At 31.0% G+C, this 21,361-nt stretch overlaps 1 protein-coding gene across 2 annotated transcripts in view; it reads left to right on the forward strand.

Moving 5' to 3' along the window:
- stj (voltage-dependent calcium channel subunit straightjacket) overlaps positions 1 to 9,699 on the forward strand; it is a 133,072-nt gene extending 123,373 nt beyond the window's left edge. For both annotated transcript variants that reach the window (XM_075305271.1, XM_075305272.1), the window contains one exon: positions 9,258 to 9,699. In XM_075305271.1, coding sequence (XP_075161386.1) covers positions 9,258 to 9,350 — 93 coding nt within the window. In that variant the 3' untranslated portion in view covers positions 9,351 to 9,699. The remainder of the gene's footprint in view (positions 1 to 9,257) is intronic.
- The last annotated feature ends 11,662 nt before the right edge of the window (positions 9,700 to 21,361 follow it).

Consider the following 21,361-nt stretch of genomic DNA (forward strand, 5'->3'; position numbering starts at 1 on the left):
TGAATATAGCCGCCTTAAATCTAGAAAATACTCGTCACGGCCATTCCTTTAATAGAAAAAAATTCTTGGGAAGGATTACACATTGGATTATTTTGCCTTATATCAATCCATCGTAGTTAGAATTTTTCCATTAAATTGGATAAAACACAATTCAATTATTGATTAAATTTTGTTTTGGTTAAGAAATTAATAGACTAAATTATTTCTTTAAGTTGATACTTTTAGTCGGTTAGATTTTTTTTTAACATTTTTGTTTTTTTTTTTTTTTGGTTACAGACCAAATCGAACTTTGCCCAAGATTAAGTTGGTGAGATAAGTGGAGTTTTTGAATGGGAAGGGATTGCAGTTCCTAGAAGACTCTTGTAGATATGATAGGAACATACTAAAACTAAGATATGTTATTCTTGTTACCATAGAATGAAGCCGATCCCTTTTTATCGGCGGAGACTGAACCCGTTTTGTGTCACCAGAGGCGACTACTTGGCGGCTGAGTTGATAAAATGGTTTCTGATAGTCTTCGGTATATTATCCATTAAATAATCAAATTAATAGTATCCAAACCGCTATTAGATAAATTGTACAACCGATCTGTCAAATTTTAATTTTATTCGTCTCTGAGATTCATGCTTTTCTCAAATTCCGTTAGAAACGCAACATTGAATTTATTTGGATATAAAATGCTATTTTGTAGCACGAAATACAAACAAATGTAAAAATTTGTTGTAGATTTTGTTATATTTTCATTAATTTTTGGCTACATTTTAGTCGAGATGAACCGAATTGGCGGCGGCAAAAACCATCGGCTTCATTCTCTGGTTATTATGCACTTACATAATATAAGAAATCAAAAAAAAAAAGGAATTTCCCTTTTTCTTGAAAAATTTTGTTATCGTACAAACTAAACAGGATCAAATAATGCATGTCTACACTACAATATTTTTACACCAAACACTAACAACATTAACATGGCCGGGGTATATTCATCGTTATGACAAGGTATCTTTCTTCGAATTCGATTTTGGATTAACGGCGTTTTTTTCATGTGTATGATCTGTCAAGTTTTCAGCTCATGTATAAAATACAAAACAAAAACGAGGCCATAAAGTCAAATATACATAGGCATTATTTGGCTTTAGGCATCACATCAAATTTAACTGAATATATATTTTGTCAATATATATTCTTTTAATTTTGATCAGGAGCTGGCACTTCGAAAACGTAGTGCGAATTTGTTTATTTATTTCTACACTAATTCACTACATATTCAATTTGTTGAAATTTGAATCCACAAAAACATTTAACGCTTAACACATTTAAAATCACATTTTTGGCACATGTTTTCATAGTAGCATAGTTTTATGTATAATTCTTAAACATATATTATATTATATTATTATTCATTATTAATGCATATATTTTAAAATAATAAATCTAACGAATTTCTTTATATATAGTTTGAAAAATAGGTACTACAACAATGCAGCGCAACCCTTTGCCACGCCCAGAGAAGGAATATGATCACTTCAAACATGTTTCAAGAGCAAAATGAGAGAAGTTCACCAATGTGGTATCACAATGGACTGAATAGTCTAAGTGAGCCTGATACATCGGACTGCCACCTAACCTAACCTAACCTAAGAGCAAATTGTTAGTTTTGGGTGGCAAACAGGTAATATGTTTGTCGCAACCATGTTATTTTCTCGGAATTTATGTATGTGATTTTGGCAACCATGTATATATTAGGCGAGAAAACAAGTTTTTTGTGACAACAATTTTCCATGTTCCCCGCCCAAAAATAACATTTTGCTCTTGAAACATGTTTGAGATGATCATATTCCTTCTCTGTGTGCAAACAGATACAAAATTGAATCACAAAATTAACTGATAAATGTGCAAACAGATAAAAAATTGAATCACAAAATTAACTGATCTAAATGAATTTTTAAATGAAATTGCTGCAGTCACGAAAATGATAGTATCAATTACAGAACTAATTACACTATTAGAATTGATTTACAATTAAATTGAATTAATCTTTGAATTGATTCTCAATTCATTGTACCTTATGCTATGTTTCAAATATATGGCATATTTAAAAAAAGCTTTCGGATACACGCCTATTTTTGTTTGCTTTCCAGCTTTACATTTATATTTATTTATTGAATAATACCTGTACAACAAGAATATAAAATTGTTATAATTATAGTATTCTATTTTCAGGATTGGTCCAAACAAAATATTGTTTGTATTTGTTCAAACATATTATGTTCCACCATAGGTATACACGGATAGAAAAAAATTTAATGAAATTTTCTTTGTGTATACATATTTTAAGGCGCCAATTATTTACTTCCATTCTTTTACTTGTAGCATACTCTCTAGGTCTCCCTTTCTAAACACATATATGTTTATAGGCTATTTCTAAATTAATATATGTTTGCATCCAAGCCTATTATATTTACAAACATTTTATGTCCCAAAGATAATATGTTGTAACATATTAACATATATGTCCCAAACATATTATGCTAGTTTATGAACATTGTATGCTTGCACTTAAAAATATTGTGTTAAAAAACTTGAATTCCAAACATATAATTTTTACACCCAAACATATGAAAAACAGTCTTTTTCGTCCGAGTATTTACTTCAAAATAATAGATGACGTGGGGAGAGGTTATGAAATTAATATTGTATTCCTGATTTAGTGATGTTTGGACGGGAAGATGGGCCGCACCTAGCCCTGCTTTTTGAAAATAGGGCTCATAATTTGCTTGCTATTTCAAGATACGCTACATCACTTTTCGATATTTGCTCGGTGAGGCCGGACCTCCTATAAAACTGAAAAAAATAAAATTCTCAAGATTTCTTGAAATTTACACAGGCCGTGGGGGAAGGTTATGAAATCAATATGGTGTAGCTGTTGTTTGTTTGGACGGCGAGGGAACCATCTCCTTACCCCACACTTGAAGGAAAATTTCATAATTTTGTTGGAATTTTCAGGGAAGGTTAAGGGTGCTATACACTTCGGTGTTTGCCGATATTTTATCGGGGAAAGTGACGTCCCTTAAAAAAAATGGAACAAAATTTAACCTTCTCTGATCTACTTGAAATTTATATTCTCCATATTCAATATTTTAACAAATGTCAATGTGGTAATATTTTTAAGTACTTTTGCTCTTTCCGATTTATTCCGATGTATATTATTCTTTGTATGTTGTTGTAATATAGTGCATAATTTTCCGGTATGTTGAGGGGAAGGATACATTTCCTTGACAAACCACACTTAAAATACACAGGAAATGTAGAAGAGTATCCATCTACTTGAATACAGAACATAATTTAAAAAAAAAATTGTGGAAAGCAAACACCCTCTCCCCGAAAAGCAAGTTGTCCGATTTGTTTCAAAGAATTCAAATCTTTTCGAATTTGTTTTCAGCTTGAAGAATATGATTGACTAAGTTAGCGCAAAATGTTCCTAAAAATATACTTCGCGAAGCGGGACGGGTTACGCTAGTAATTATATAAAATATATTAAAATATAAACTTAACCCCCTAATGCCCCAATTTTTTGCCAGCAGATTAAATATTCAATGTTAACGATACAAAATCAAGAAAACGAAACAAGAAAATTTTGTACGGTAAAATTCAGTATATGCTGCAAAGCCTCTAGAACAGTTTTGGATAAGTTTTCTTTTTATTTTACCCTTTTTCGTTATCTTTAGGTGTGTTTTACTAAAAGCTTCATGATTAAAAGAAGCCCGCCTAAAAGCGGGATTGGGCATTAGAGGGTTAAGACAATAAAATTACGACGGAAAAGGTTAAATCAAAAGATTAGAAATCTAATGAGAAATGGAATCAAAGTAATAAATAGATGATATCGTATAGTTTTTAACAATAAAACGAATGCAATTTTACAAAATAAATTAAAGTAAAGAAGTGAATATAATAACTAAATAAATAATCAAAATAAAGGAAAAAATATATAAAAAATATATAAAAAATAATAATATATATAAAATCCGTATTCATTCACTATTCAGAAAATTTAAACTAAAATTCCCATAGTTTACGTTTGAAAATGACCGAATTGCTGAGATTTTGTAATTCATTTGGAAGAATATTCCAAAGACGTATTGAAAAAATGAAAAACCGCCATTGCGATATTAACTTCCGATGTAGCATACCTCTATTCGATCGGGAAAAAACTCAACTTCTGTTACAAATGTTGTAGCTTTGAGGCAAAATTTCAAAACATCATCAAACTGAAAGACAATTTCAATGAGAATTACTTTAGACTGATACGACGACTTCAGTTCAGTAAATTTATTTTATTTTATGTAAAGGGACTCATTTCAAAAACAAAATGTTTTCAATGAAAAGTGTGAACTATTGGTCAAGTAAAAGTCTTTCCTACACCCTCAAAAAAAAATCGCTTCTCTAACATATGTTCCAAACATATTTTGCAGGAAGCACATATATTATTGGATACTGCCGAAACATTAATATGTTTGTTTTATGTGAACATATTATATGTTTGGAAGCGTTTGAACCCAAAAATATTGTATGCTTGGAAGAATTTTCCCCAAAGAAGATTGTGCTCATTCCCTCACATAATTTTCACTTCCACGAAATTTTTAGTTCTTGGTACCTTTTTCTGTAATACAAATAATGTTGAAGAAATTATTCAATTTTATAAATTTTTTAAATGTTACCTTTCGCCGGGACGGAGAATCGAACCGAGGGCCATACAGTTTGTAAGCCAACACACTATCCACTGGGCTACGTAGCAGTTATAGTCACCAGTAGACAATTATCGTTATAAGTTACATTTATATAGCATAGTTTGCAGCGCCCACGAGCCCATGCAAACATAACATTATTTAAAAGAAACATACATTTATTGGCCACGTGGAGCAGTGGTTAGCATGTCTGCCTTGCATGCAAAGGGTCGTGGGTTCAATTCCTGCTCCGACCGAACCAATTCTTTTTGTAATTTAGACATTTATACTATATTAAATTTTTATATGAAACTTCGAAATGTGGGTTATTAAATATTTACAGCCTGATATAAACGAAATGGCTTTTGAATAAAATATTATTTTTTTATTGCAAAAATAACAATTTTATAACAAAAAACTTTTTTTGGTATAAAAGTTTGAAATTTTGGAAGAAAATCAAAAACTCTAACAAAAGAAGAGTATAAACATACATAAATAATTTTATAATGTACACACAAATTTATTTAGGCGTGAACCGTTTTTTTACTAGCATTTTACACCATTTTAAATGCCTTTAAAACTTATCGTGTTTTGTACTTAACTTCATTTTTACCTTTAAGACCGTTAAAAATGTGTGTCCATAATGCCAAAATGATAAACAAAACACTTGTCCACGCATACATAAAATTCTCCTCTCAAGGCGAAAACACATGCTGTAATTTTTCAAATCTGTATGCTCATGGTTCCGAATGTCTATTCTCTTTACTCCAAATACTCATTCTAATATTGAAATTAAATAATATTTAGACTTAAGCATATCAAATGTTTTGCCTTATCATAAAGCAGTTTCCCGAAACAAGATACAACCGGTTCACAGAAATTGTAAACATATATATGTTTACTCGAAATTTGTTAATTTATATATGTTTACATTCACACATATTATTTTTATGAAACATTCATGTCCCAAACATAATATATTTTAACATATTAACATATGTGTCCCAAACATTTAGTGTTAGTTTAGGAACATTACATGTTGGCACTTAAATATATTGTCTTTAAAAATTGTGCCCGAAAAACATTTTGTTTATATCGGAACATATGAAAAACATATTTTTCTAACAGTGTAAATTATGAAAAAAATCGCATCCGTTTAATTTTATTTAAGGACAACAAATCTTTTTACTTGTGACAATATAAATTAATTTAAAGAGCATACATGAATGAAAGAACCTGAAACAATTATTCGCTATTATTGAAAGCGGAATTTACTTCTTGAGCATCTAGAAATCACACTTGCTTTTTAACCATACTGTTTTATTGCGTTGCAATATTATTATTTGTCACATTAGTAAAATGTGTATTAAAGCGACAGACTATAAGTTCAGGCAAATTTGATTTGTATACCCTTCATCACTACTGTGGAAGTACTTAAAAAAGCTTGATACAGACCATCTGTGGTTCAGATTTAGATACAGATCCCATATACATTTTTCGACAGATTTACATTCTTATGCCCACAGAGGCCAGACTCCGATTTACGAGAAATTTTCGAGATATATTAGAATTAACATATCAACTATTCGTGCCAAATTTGGTAAAAATCGGTTCAGATTTAGATATAACCCTTATATATCTTTGTTTAAAATGTTGCATAAAGAGTGCAGTTGATGTTAACGTCTAGTACATCAAAGTTGTTTAAAAAAATATCGACCTTATTCTATCTTCGTTTTTTATAATTTCTAGATAGGCTTTGATTGGTATCGGTTCAGATTGAAATACAGTGAAACCTCTGAAAGGTGGACACCCACGGTCGCCTAAATTTTGTCCACATTTAGGAGGTGTCCAGCTATGAGAGGTCAATTTTAATGTGTTAATATAGCAAACGTCCCCATACAACTGTCCACATTTGGGAGGTGTCCGGTTTTCAGAGTGTCAAGTTTGAGAGGTTTCACTGTATATCTGGAGGGTTCACTCTTTTATTTCTAATTTTGCAGTCCGAAAAACATCTGACACATAGTTATGTAATCTTTGTGCGATGATAAGTTCTAGATCTTATAGATATAAACCAAACCTATTGTTTTTAAAAAGCTGACGCTAGTATTGCATTATTTTTTCACATGTTCTGGATAAACGACTTCTTTGATTTCTTATAGTCCTTCAAGGCTTGTTCATCTAGTACTACAAACAATAATCCTAATAATTACGTGATAGTAGCGAGTATCAATAATTTGCATGTATTCTAGGTAACACTTATATAATAGCACAAAAACTCACAATAATATTTTTTCCTCTTAACCCCCATTTTCATGAAGCTTCGTTAGTGATACGTTAGCTAACATACTATGGACATATCTGTCATCTTGTCTATATATTTCATATGCCAATTAGGAATTTAACTGATGAACATTTTTCAGTTAAAGTTAACTGGATAGAAGATATTTGGTTTGTTGTTAGCACCTAATTATACCCTGCGCCACACTGTGGAACAGGGTATTATAAGTTAGTGCATATGTTTGCAACACCCAGAAGGAGACGAGATAGACACATGGTGTCTTTGGCAAAAATGCTCAGGGTGGGCTCCTGAGTCGATATAGCCATGTCCGTCTGTCCGTGAACACATTTTGTATATATATATATATATATATATATATATATATATATATATATACATATATATATATATATATATATATATATATATATATATATATATATATATATATATATATATATATATATATATATATATATATATATATATATATATATATATATATATATATATATATATATATATATATATATATATATATATATATATTTCGCCCGATATGGACTTATATGGCCCCAGAAACCAGAGTTTTAACCTAATTTGTTTACAATTTTGCACAAGAAGAACAATTAGTACTGCAGTCAAGTGTGCCAAATTTTATTGAAATTGGTTCAGATTTAGATATAGCTCCCATATATATCTTTCGCCCGATATGGACTAATACGGTCCCAGAAGCCAGAGTTTTACCCCAATTTGGTTGAAATTTTGCACTAGGAATACAATTAGTAGTGTAGTCAAGTATGCCAAATTTTATTGAAATCGGTTCAGATTTAGATATAGCTCCCATATATATCTTTCGCCCGATATGGACTAATGTAGTCCCAGAAGCCAGAGTTTTACCCCAATTTGGTTGAAATTTTGCACTAGGAATACAATTAGTAGTGTAGTCAAGTGTGCCAAATTTTATTGAAATCGGTTCAGATTTAGATATAGCTCCCATATATATCGTTCGCTTGATTAACACTCATATGACCACAGTGGCCAATCTTTTACTCCGATTTAATTGAAATTTTGCACAGGAAGTAGGATTGGCATTGTAGCTATGCGTGCCAAATTTGGTTGAAATCCGCTCAGATTTAGATATATCTCCCATATATAGTTTTCGCCCTATTTACACTCATATGACCACAGAGGCCAATTTTTAACTCCGATTTAGTTGAAATTTTGCACAGTGTGTAGAATTAGCATTGTAGCTATGCGCGCCAAATTTGGTTGAAATCGGTTCAGATTTAGATATAGCTCCCATATATATGTTTTTCTGATTTCGACAAAATTGGTCAAAATACCAACATTTTCCTTGTAAATCGCCACTGCTTAGTCGAAAAGTTGTAAAAATTACTCTAATTTTCCTAAACATCTAATACATATGTATTGAGCGATAAATCATAAATAAACTTTTGCGAAGTTTCCTTAAAATTGCTTCAGATTTAAATGTTAACATTTTAATGTAACATTGTGTTCCACCTTAGTGCATTAGCCGACTTAAATTTTGAGTCTATAGATTTTGTAGAAGTCGATCAAATTCTGTCCAGATCGAGGGATATTTAAATGTATGTATTTGGGACAAACATTTATATATAGCCCCCAACATATTTGACGGATGTGATATGGTATCGAAAATGTAGATCTACAAAGTGGTGCAGGGTATAATATAGTCGGCCCCGCCCGACTTTAGACTTTCCTTACTTGTTTTTTTTTTTTATATTTATTTTCATAATTTATTGTGATTGTAAATCTTGTAATAAATAAATAAGAAGATATTTGGAATTTACTTTCGGTTAACTGGCAGTTAAAACCTAACGAAGCTAAATGATAATGGCACTAAATGCAACTATTAGTTATATATATTTCAATTCATACTGCACACATTAGAGCTGATCACACATTTTTTTACCAACCGGGAGATGAGAAACCGCCCATTACACTATTTAACTAAACATATACATTTTCTTTATCATAAGTATTTTTTATTAAATATTTCCCTTATAATATACATATATGTACTTGTATTGTGATGTACAGGTAAGTTATTATGACCTCAATACAACCATGGCCATGTTTCCAGTCATCGGAAAAGGAAGTTCTACATGAAGATTGAAGCTGTTGATGCGAGTGGAAAAATTCTCCTATGGATTATATCAGCACTCATAAATTCTATTTGTACAAAACTCATTACAACAATCTATTTCTCATTACAGGAAAGCAATATAGAATTATGTGGCAATGCATCCAGCATTTTCATAAACGTTTTCCTATTTATAATAGCCTTGTGTTCCAGTCGATTTCTCTAACGTTGCGTGACTAACATGTTGACTATCACCTAAGAATACTGTTTTTGTTAACTAACTTTTGTTAAGAAAAAAGAAATACCTAAAGTAAAGAACTATGTATAACATTTGTGCATTGTACATTTTGTAATTTATCCAAAAAAAAAAAAAGTTTAACTATTGTTTTGAGTAGTTCATAGTGTAGCTACCGGAAATCTCAAAGGACCTTATAAGAACAACAACAAGAAAAAACCTATAAACAACTTTTGTAAATTATATTTAATAAAAAAAGACACTCAAACCACATACACACAAACTAAAAAAAATAAATAAATTTCATAAAATGGGTTTAGCTTAAATTTATAGATTTAAATATGTAGTTTAATTACCACAAACGAAAATCATATTAATCATTCCATAAGTAGTATGAGTACATTTACAAAGCATCTTGACTATGCACTGAAAAAAATATTGTCGTGAGACCACAGATTTCATTTCCTTAAAATACGAATGCGTTTTTTGCATTGCAATGCATAGAAGACGCATTTCTCTGATATAAAGTTTTTTTCCTTGCCCGAAAGACAATGAACTTTTCTATAAAGTCGTTTTTTTCGTTATAATTAAGTAATTCAAATTAAAAATGGGTATCTTAAAATGGAAGAACATCTTGTTTGACTAAGATCAACTTGTCTTTAATAATTATGAAAAATTCTTCAAAATTAAAGAAATTGTCTTAAAATTTGTTGTCTTTTTGCATCTTGACAACAAAACAAACAAGTATAAACGGCCGTAAGTTCGGCCAGGCCGAATCTTATGTACCCTCCACCATGGATTGCGTAGAAACTTCTACGAAAGACTGTTATACACAATCGAATTACTTGGGTTGTGGTATCTTAAATCGTTTTCTAAATTTTGAGTTAGTCCACACGTGGTATATATTAGACAAAAATGTATGTAAGTCTACAAATAATTACGAATCGATATGGACTTTTGCACGGTACGTAGGGAGCCAGAATTGAAATATGGGTGTCGCTTATATGGGGGCTATATACAATTATGAACTTGATATGGACCAATTTTGGCATGGTTGTTAAATATCATATAGTAAAACCTCGTACCAAATTTCAATCAGATCGGATGAATTTTGCTTCTCCAAAAGGCACCGGAGGTCAAATCTGGGGATCGGTTTATATGGGGGCTATATATAATTATGGACCGATTTCGACCAATTTTTGCATGGGTAATTGAGGCCATATACTAACACCATGTACCAAATTTCAGCCGCATCGGATGAAATTTGCTTCTCTTAGAGGCTCCGAAAGCCAAATCGGGGGATCGGTTTATATGGGGGCTATATATAATTATGGACCGATGTGGACCAATTTTTGCATGGTTGTTAGAGACCATATACTAACACCATGTACCAATTTTCAGCCGGATCGGATGAAATTTGCTTCTCTTAGAGGCTCCGAAAGCCAAATCGGGGGATCGGTTTATATGGGGGCTATATACAATTATGGACCGATGTGGACCAATTTTTGCATGGTCATTAGAGAACATATACTAACACCATGTACCAATTTTCAGCCGGATCGGATGAAATTTGCTTCTCTTAGAGGCTCCGAAAGCCAAATCGGGGGATCGGTTTATATGGGGGCTATATATAATTATGGACCGATGTGGACCAATTTTTGCATGGTTGTTAGAGACCATATACTAACTCCATGTACCAAATTTCAGCCGCATCGGATGAAATTTGCTTCTCTTAGAGGCTCCGAAAGCCAAATCGGGGGATCGGTTTATATGGGGGCTATATATAATTATGGACCGATGTGGACCAATTTTTGCATGGTTGTTAGAGACCATATACTAACACCATGTACCAAATTTCAGCCGGATCGTATGAAATTTGCTTTTCTTAGAGGGTCTGCAAGCCAAATTTGGGGGTCCGTTTATATGGGGGCTATACGTAAAAGTGGACCGATATGGCCCATTTGCAATACCATCCGACCTACATCAATAACAACTACTTGTGCCAAGTTTCAAGTCAATAGCTTGTTTCGTTCGGAAGTTAGCGTGATTTCAACAGACGGACGGACGGACGGACGGACATGCTCAGATCGACTCAGAATTTCACCACGACCCAGAATATATATACTTTATGGGGTCTTAGAACAATATTTCGATGTGTTACAAACGGAATGACAAAGTTAATATACCCCCCCATCCTATGGTGGAGGGTATAAAAAGCGTTTAAAAATAGGAGAAGTTTTTCAACACGATTTTTACTTGAGACATAGCAAAATTTCTACTTGAAGTCGAAACTGAATTTGCAAATTTAAGTTGTCGTTAACACGCTTTTAAAGGACTTTAATTGCACATGAAGAAAAAAACAGAAAAAATGAATAAATTATAATTTGCAGCCTAGAATTAAGTACACAAAAATTAAATTTAAAAGATAATTGTGTCTTAAAAGTATCCTTACTTCAATTCTCCGCCTCTTTGGCTCGGAATCAATACCAAAATCATTAATGTAGGTTAGGTAAGGTTAGGTGAAAGTGGCAGCCCGATTAAATTTCAGGCTCACTTAGACTATTCAGTCCATTGTGATACCACATTTAACCTATTACATATGGGCACTTCTATGCGTAACCACTGAACCTTCTCTATTATTTACTTTTGTTGAACCAACAAACAAACTGCTTAAGTTAACGTTTTCCAGGTCCGCCAGTAATCTAAAGCTATATGCTCCTAAAATTCGCATACGCCTTACACAAAAAGCAGGACACTCACACAAGAGGTGTTTAATTGATTCCTTTTCCTCCACATCATGACAGCTTATACAATAGTCATTATACTTCGCACCTATAGTTTTTGCAAATTCGCCCATCAGGCAGCGACCCGTTATAGCAGATATCAGGAGTGCTATCTGACGCCTTGAGAACACTAGCATATCTAGTGTGCGGTTTAAGTTTAAATGGGGCCATATTTGCTTGGTGTCGTTACAACCCTTACAATTCTCCCATCGAATATTGGCCATCATAACAGCCTTGTCACACAGTAAGAGCTTGCAGGTGGCCAGAGGCATACCAACAGATTCTAGTTCCCCTGGAATATGTAAAGTAGTTCCTAGCCTTGCTAACTCATCTGCTTCGCAGTTCCCCGGTATGTTCCTATGGCCAGGCACCCATATTAGGTGAATATTGTACTGCTCAGCCATCTCGTTGAGAGATTTGCGGCAGTCTATGGCCGTTTTTGAGTTAAGGAACACAGAGTCCAAGGATTTTATTGCAGGTCGACTGTCTGAGTATATATTAATGCCAAAATTTGTTGGAACATTACTTCTCAGCCAATTCACCACCTCTCTTATTGCCAATATTTCAGCCTGAAAAACACTACAGTGATTAGGAAATCTTTTCGCTATTTGAATTTCCAGATCTTTAGAATATACTCCGATCCCCACTTGTCCATTCAATTTGGAGCCATCAGTATAGACATCTATATATCTTTTATTCCCCGGGGTCTGTGTACACCACCCCTCACTGTTGGGAATTAGAGTTTCATTAATGTAAAGACAAAATCTTTGGAACCGGGCATGCTTTTTTTTTCAGTGTGACAAAAATGATTCAACTATTCAGTTATCTGATAACAATCAGTGACCGCTTGTGAATAGTTTTAAAATGTGTTATGTTATTAACATGGTCATTTAAATTTTTTATTTTGAATAATTTGTTTCAAATATACACTGAAAAAAATGTTAACGTTATATTAAATATTATGCAACCTAAATTTTAGGATGCACAATTTACAAAATATTAAGGACAAATTTCTTTAAAATAAAGACATTTTAATTAAAACAAAGTTTATAATATTTACTTCAAAAATTTTTTCATTAAATTTAAGACACAAATTTTGTATATTTGCGTACCTTCGTTAAAGTCGCATGTCTTTGAACTAAGGCTAATCTTCCTTAAAGTTTTGATTTAAATTTCTTAAATTAAGTGAAATATTGAAACTTTAGATTTAAGATAAAAAAGCTTCAAATATAGGCTAAGACTTATTTGAAGGATTTAGCATCTTTAGTTTAAAGTTTTTTTTTTTTTTTTTAAATTAAGAAAATCTTTTTTCTTTGAGGTATCCGTTATAATTTGGATTTTTTAAACTGGCATATGTTTGTACGTGAATAGCTTTATTAATATACCGCGAAAAGAAAATGAGAATTCGATAAATCAGATCTGAATCCTAATTTTAATTGTATTGATCCTAGATTTAAGGCCAGATAGGTCGCTAAAGAATGTCTTTATTTTAAAGAAGTCGCATCAATACCAAAATCCTTAAGAGAAGGTCAAAATCGTTGGATCCAAGTAAACTGTTTTTTTGAGTGCATATATTATGTATATCTAAGATATTTTTATTAATTAGTATAATTGTCCTTTGTTTGGCAAGCAAATATTGTAACAGACAAAACTCGGTATACTCCGAAACATTTCTCTTCATTTTACACAAAATTCTTTATAGTTTTTATTATAAAACGATTCAATTCATGAAAAATTGTGTGAAGATAACACTTTTTATGAACATTGTTGATTTGTTTTTCTTACCGCCATCCAGAGAGGGTCTGTCGTAAACTGTAAGGTATCTGACATATTTTTAAACATATTTTACCATACGTTAAAAACACCGTAAACCTTCGTAAAATACTTAGTTTTTAATAAGGATTTGTTCAGTATAATATATTTAGAAACATTTTTTCATACTTTTTTATTTACGAATACCTTTTCCTTCCAGACACGAGTAAGAAAATGCTAATATATCCCAGAGTCGAATATATTCAAACTTTGTGTCAAATTTTATAGGCGTACTGTTGCCAGTTTGATTTCATAAGCAAATTACTTTTTCATAAAACATAAAATATTCTAAATATTTTTATAAAAAATTCTAAAATTCTTTAATATGGGGTTTTCATCCGAAGGAATATTAAAAATATTAGGGGATAAGTATTTTTGAGATTTGTTATGTTCTTTACGTTTTTTTTTTTGACAGTAGAAATACATCGGACCATGTCTGTCCCCACCATACCCTCCACCATAAGATGATATGCTACCTTTGTGATTTCGTTTGTAACATATCGAAATATTGGTTCAGATCCCATAAGGTTCTTGGTCGTGTTGAAATTCTGAATCGATCTAGCCATGTCCGTTCACTTCCAAACAAAAAAGTACACTCAAAAAAAGTGAACCTTTATATGACATTAAAACCCATTTAATTCTAGTTTAGTTCATGGAATTTTTTGTGTGTATGTTAGTTAAATTAACTAAAAATGGGGGAAAATTATACACAAATGAAGCATTCAGATTTACTAAATTCGTGTATTGTATATTATTGTATATAAATTCCAATTACAAATTTATTTATTTATCATTTGTAATTGGAATTTATAGACAATAAATCATACATACATACATAAATTCGTGTCTCCGATAAAATCATTCAGAATTTCTTAAAATTTTGAACACTAATTTTTTCCTTCAAACTTCGAAATTTTCTTTAAGAAGTTAAAAAAGAAACAATTATGTCTAATAAATTTTCATGAATTTATCGAAAAATATTTACTTATTTTTGAGGAATCCGCGTGATATCTGCGTTTGTAATACAATTTGGTTAACATTTTCTAAAATCAACCAAAATTTTCCTTCCTGGGGGGTTCACTGTATTTTGAGTGTATCGACTTGAAACACGGTTGCCACTCGAGCCGAAAATAATCTACCAAAATTTGGAGAAAATGTTACCAAAAAAACTACTAAATGAAGTGTCAAAATTTTATTTCTATTGGAAATTTTTTGATAAAATTTTATATTTATAGAAAATTTTGGTGCAATTTTGTTTGTATAGAAACTTCTGTCAACAATTAATTTCTTTAGAAAATTTTCTAAAAATTTTATTTATATATAAAAATTTGTTAAAATTTATTTTTTTAAATTTTTATTTCTATAGAAAATTTTGTCAAAACTTTATTTCTATAGAAAATTTTGTCAAAATGTAATTTTTTAAGAAAATGTTGTCAAAATTTTATTTCTATAGCAAATTTTGTCAAAATTTAAATATTTTAAAATTTTTATTTCCTTCGTTTTGTTTTATTATTGTTGTTTTTTTTTTCTTTAATCATTGTTTTTGGTTTTGATTTAAGCTTAAAACCACGCATTGACTAAACTACAAGTGTAGCTTAATCAACAGAGGAAAAGAATGTTTGCCAAACTTATTTGGGCAAAGCCCTATAGACTGCAAGATGGTTGGATGGACGCACGTTTCGGAATTGCCACATCCAACCATCTTGCAGTCTACAGGGCTTTGCCCAAATAAATTTGACAAACATTCTTTTCCTCTGTTGATTAAGCTACACTTGTAGTTTAGTCAATGCATGGTTTTAAGCTGAAATCAAAGACAACAACAATGATTAATTTTTATTTCTGTAGAAAATTTTGTCAAAATTTTATTATATAAAATTTAGTCAAAATTTTATTTCTATAGAAAATTTTGTCAAAATTTCATTTCTATAGAAAATTTTGTCAAAATTCCATTTCTACAGAAAATTTTGACATTTTATATATAAATAAAAATTTGAAAAATTAGGGTACTAATTACAAAGGTTTTCGACTCAAGGAAATTTTGTTAAAATTTTATTTCTATAGGAAATTTTGTCAGAATTTAATTTTTGATAGAAAATTTTGTCAACATTTTTTTTTCTATAGAAAATTTTCTCATTTTATTTTTTTTTTTCAATATTTCTATAGAACATTCTGTCAAAATTTTATTTCTATAGAAAATTTTGTCAAAATTTTATTTTTATAGCAAATTTTACCAAAATTTAATTTTTTGAAAATTTTTATTTCTGTAGAAAATTTTGTCAAAATTTTATTTCTATAGGAAATTGTGATAAAATTTAGGAACTTTTGTCAAATTGAAATTTTTAAGAACATTTTCTCAAACTTTTATTTTTATAGGAAGTTTTGTTAAAATTTTATTTTTATAGAAAATTTTGTTGCAATTTCATTTGTATAGAAACTTCTGTCAAAAATTAATTTCTTTAGGAAATTTTGTAAAAATTTTATTTCTATAGATAATTTTATCAAAATTTTATTTCTATAGAAAATTTTTTCCAAATTTTATTTCTATAGAAAATTTTGTCAAAATTTAATTTTATAAGAAAATTTTGTCAAAATTGTTTTTTTATTAGGAAATTTTGTTAAAATTTTACTTCTATAGGAACTTTTGTAAAAATTTTATTTCTATAGAAAATTTTGTACAAATTTTACTTCTATTGAAAATTTTGTCAAATTTTTGTTTCTATAGAAATTGTTGTCAAATTTTATTTTAATAGAAAATTGTATCAAAATTTTATTTCAATAGAAAATTTTCTCAAAATTTTATTTTTATAGAAAATTTTGTCCAAATTTTATTTCTACAGAAAATTTTGTCCAAATTTTATTTCTACAGAAAATTTTGTCCAAATTTTATTTCTATAGAAAATTTTGTCAAAAATTTATTTCTATAAAAAATTTTGTCAAAATTTTATTTCTATAAAAAATTTTGTCAAAAATTTTATTTCTATAGAAAATTTTGTCAAAATTTTATTTCTATAGGAAATTTTGTTAAAATTTTATTTCTATAGGAAATTTTGTTAAAATTTTATTTCTGTAGGAACTTTTGTCAAAATTTTATTTCTATAGAAAATTTTGTCTAAATTTTATTTCTATAGAGAATTTTGTACAAATTGTACTACTCTAGAAAATTTTGTCACATTTTTGTTTCTATAGAAAATTTTGACAAATTTTATTTCGATAGAAAATTGTATCAAAATTTTATTTTTATAGAAAATTTTGTTAAAATGTTACTTCTATAGAAGATTGAAGTACCTCTTAGTTGGAGAAGAATGTTTGGCAAAATCTACAAAATATATAATAATTTTTTTTTGTATAACTCTTTTATTTCAATCATGATATAAATATACAACCCTCTTTTGCCCAATTAGGGTGATTAAACGTATTTATTTATTTACCTCTTTAGGCCGGTACCAAGTTCATTCTTGCGAAAAAATTTTATAGAAACCATTATTTCGCACATAGAAAGCGGTGTTATTTAGGTAACAGGGAGCGATATTGAATTAAGTTGGTGGTTGCTGCTTGCTATTACAAAATTAACATTTTATTTTTCCTTGGGCAATTGATCTGCTACTCCTTTGATCCTTTGTATATTTTCGGAAGAAAAATATGATCCGTGTTTGCTTTATAAACCCACACAAATAGTTTTATTAAATAAATTATTTCTTAATTCAACGTCATAAACGTCAGTTTTTCAACTCGAAAGTTTCCAAAGTACCACAAATGGAAAAAATTTCGCTAGTTTTTCGCACTTTTTGGTTTTGTATGAAGTTTCAACGCGAAAACCGTCGAAATTAAAATCTTTTCACTGTTTTCTTGTTTATTTTATATCATTTCATATTATCACATCCAAAAAAATTAAACAAAATAAATTTTTCATATAACAAAATAAATTTTTAAAGTCCCGACTTTTTATCTTTAATATTATTTCTTGACTTTATTCACATTGAAATGCAACTTTTGTATTTTTCAAAATTAATTCATCGACTTTTTATATTGACCAAGATCGTTTAAGGGACTTTTGAAATCTGTTGATAGATTAATGTGATTTTCGTTTACTAGCAAATCTTACATCTTTACAAAATAACAAAATGTACCTTTTTAGAAAATTATATCTTGATTTATATTTTATGAACACACACCCATTTAAACGTGGTTACTTATTAAAATTTTCATTTTTATTGTTGAAAAAAACAAATGCATTTAATTCATTATAGACAAATTCAATATTTTTTTATTTAAGTATGAACACAACACACTTCAGTACCTTTAAAATTATTTGTAACCAATTGTGAAAATCCCGCATATATACAGAGTGACTCAAAACAAAGTAAATAGCAGTAAGAGTCTAATAATCACTATTTGAAAGATTTGCTATCGAATACACACACTCAAAGAAAATTGTTAGTAGACCGGGCAGAAAATCTGCTATAAGAGTAAACAGTCACTGTTTGTTAAAATAACAAACGTTGTCGGTTATTTTTAGTCCCGATTTTTCTAAAATATATTTTAGTTTGGTTTAAATAACCAACAAAAAAAAATAGGATATATGTAGGTTAATGGTGTGTTATTGCAACAGATTTATATTAGGAATATGTATTTGCCTAAATTCGGATTTTTAATTATGGCATAACAGGAAACATAATGTCTACAGATTACACTTAAAAGCATTAAGAAAATTCCAGCTAGGGTCGTATTAAAATTTGGCATAGGGTCTTTTATCGGTACAAAGACAATCCCTATTGATATGGGGAAAATCGGTTCAGATTTAGATATAACTGTCATACATATTTTTAACCGATGTGGTAATAAATGATATATTTATCAACCGATCTTCTTCAAATTTCGTAAATTTTGCTGAATATCAGTCAAATCGCCCGATATATGATATGACCACAGAGAACATAGCGTTACTTCGATTTATGTGAAATTTTACACAGAGAGTAAAATTGTCACACCAACGGTGTATGTCAAGATTGATTGAAATCGGTTCAGATTTAGATATAACTCCCATATTATCTCTCACCCTATTTAGGTTCATATGACCACGGAGGCCAAAGTCTCATTCCGAAAATGTTGACATTTTGCTCAGAGAGTGCAATTAAAATTTAAACAATGTGTGCTATATTTAGTAAAAATTGGCTCAGATTTAGAAAAAGCTCCCAATTTGGGCAAATATGGCCAAAATACCCACGTATTCCTTATAAAATCGCCACTGCTAAGTCGAAAACTCATAAAAATGATTCAAACTTACCTATACTCTAAAGGGTGATACGGTCAAAATTTAGTCAAGGGAAAACGTGTGTAAATCGGTGAAATCGTTTATTTAAAAAATCAAATTAAATTTCTTTTTCAAGTTCAATTAGTATAAAATTCAGGAAAAATATTCAGTTAGGCTTTCGCTTTTCCAAATCCGAATTGCCGGGCCTCACGCTTGACACCTGCCATCAGATTTTGTACAGCCACCTTGTCCACCTTCTTCGCCGCAGAAAGCCAGTTTGCCTTGAACTGCTGCTCGTCCTTAGCAGTTTTTTGGTCTTCTTTAGGTTCCGCTTGACAATAGCCCAGTATTTCTCAATTGGGCGGAGCTCTGGCGTGTTGGGAGGGTTCTTGTCCTTGGGAACCACCTGCACGTTGTTCGCGGCGTACCACTCCATGGCCTTTTTACCGTAATGGCAAGATGCCAAATCCGGCCAAAACAGTACGGAACAACCGTTTTTCTTCAGGAAAGGCAGCAGACGTTTATTCAAGCACTCTTTCACGTAAATTTCTTGGTTGACAGTCCCGGAAGCTATGAAAATGCTGCTTTTCAAGCCACAGGTACAGATGGCTTGCCAACCCAGATATTTCTTTGCGAACTTTGACAGTTTTATGTGCTTGAAAATATCTGCTACATTTCCCCTTCCTTTTGCCGTATAAAACTCCTGTCCCGGAAGCTGCTTGTAGTCGGCTTTGACGTAGGTTTCGTCGTCCATTACCACGCAGACAAACTTCGTCAGCATCGTCGTGTACAGCCTCCGGGATCGCGCTTTGGCCGTCGTATTTTGTTTATCATCGCGATTTGGAGTCACTACCTTCTTGTAAGTCGATAGTCCGGCTCGTTTTTTGGTTCGATGCACGGTTGTAGACGATACACCCAGCTTATTTGCGGCATCTCGGAGAGAGAGGTTAGGGTTTCGCTTGAAACTACCGGCAACTCTCTTTGTCGTCTCAGCGGCTTCCGGTTTTCGATTTCCCCCCGATCCAGACTTCCTGGCTGTCGACAAACGTTCCCCAAACACTTTAATTACATTTGTAACGGTTGATTTGGCAACTTTTAGCGATTTTTCCAGCTTTGCGTGCGAGTAGCTCGGATTTTCGCGATGCGCGAGCAAAATTGTGATACGCTGTTCTTCTTGCTTGGATGGCATTTTGACAACTGAAGAGTGAATTCCAAAATCAAAATAGGAGCAACACTCTACACACACACACACACACCTTCAAAATGAGGGGTGTTCAGGTTTTTTAAATGCAAAATTGAAAGAAATACGTCAAGTTTATATTGACCAAATTTTGACCGTATCACCCTTTAATTCGTATGTATGGACCGGTAAATCATAAATGCAGACTTGCGAAAATTATGCAATGGATTTGGATTTCCCGAGTAAAAATTGGGAGATCTAATTAGATCTGTGCAGAACCGAAAATTCCTAAGATATGATATCTAATTGCTATAGAATTAGATCTGATGAGATCTCAATATTGGCCTAGATCTAATGCCTTAATTATATATAGCCCTATATGTAGATAGATCTGATGTTAGATCTTGTCATATATGGGATTATATATAGTTATATATAATTATATCTCATCATATCTGGTTGGATCCAAAGTGGCAAATTTTGAGATCTGATCACATCTAATTAGATCCACCAATTTTTTACACGAGTTAATATTTTCAATATTTTTACTAACATTGGCTCCGTCCCGGTCATTAACCGATATAAATTTTGAGTCTATAGAGTCTAAAAGTCTAAACACTTTGTCCATATCGGTTTATATTTAAATATTTGTATGTGGGAATATAAACTTTTATATAGCTCCGAACAAATTTGAAGGAGTTAAGATTGTATTAAAAATTTTGGTATACTTCGTGGTAAAAGGTATAATATAGTCGGCCCCGCCCGACTTTAGACTTTACTTACTTGTTTTTTTAATCCTTTTTTACATCCTAAAAATTGTTGTTCACTAGAACAGTATATTCAATCTTCGAAACTAAAGTCGAACAAATCACATTATTATGGAAATTGCGAAATAGTATAAAGATTTTGCTCGAGTGTATATTAGATTGTGCTTGAATGTAAAAACTTTCTGGAATGTTCGCTCGAACTGAAAAAA

Source organism: Haematobia irritans, chromosome 4, assembly GCF_050003625.1.
Source record: "Haematobia irritans isolate KBUSLIRL chromosome 4, ASM5000362v1, whole genome shotgun sequence".
Lineage (NCBI taxonomy): Eukaryota > Metazoa > Arthropoda > Insecta > Diptera > Muscidae > Haematobia > Haematobia irritans.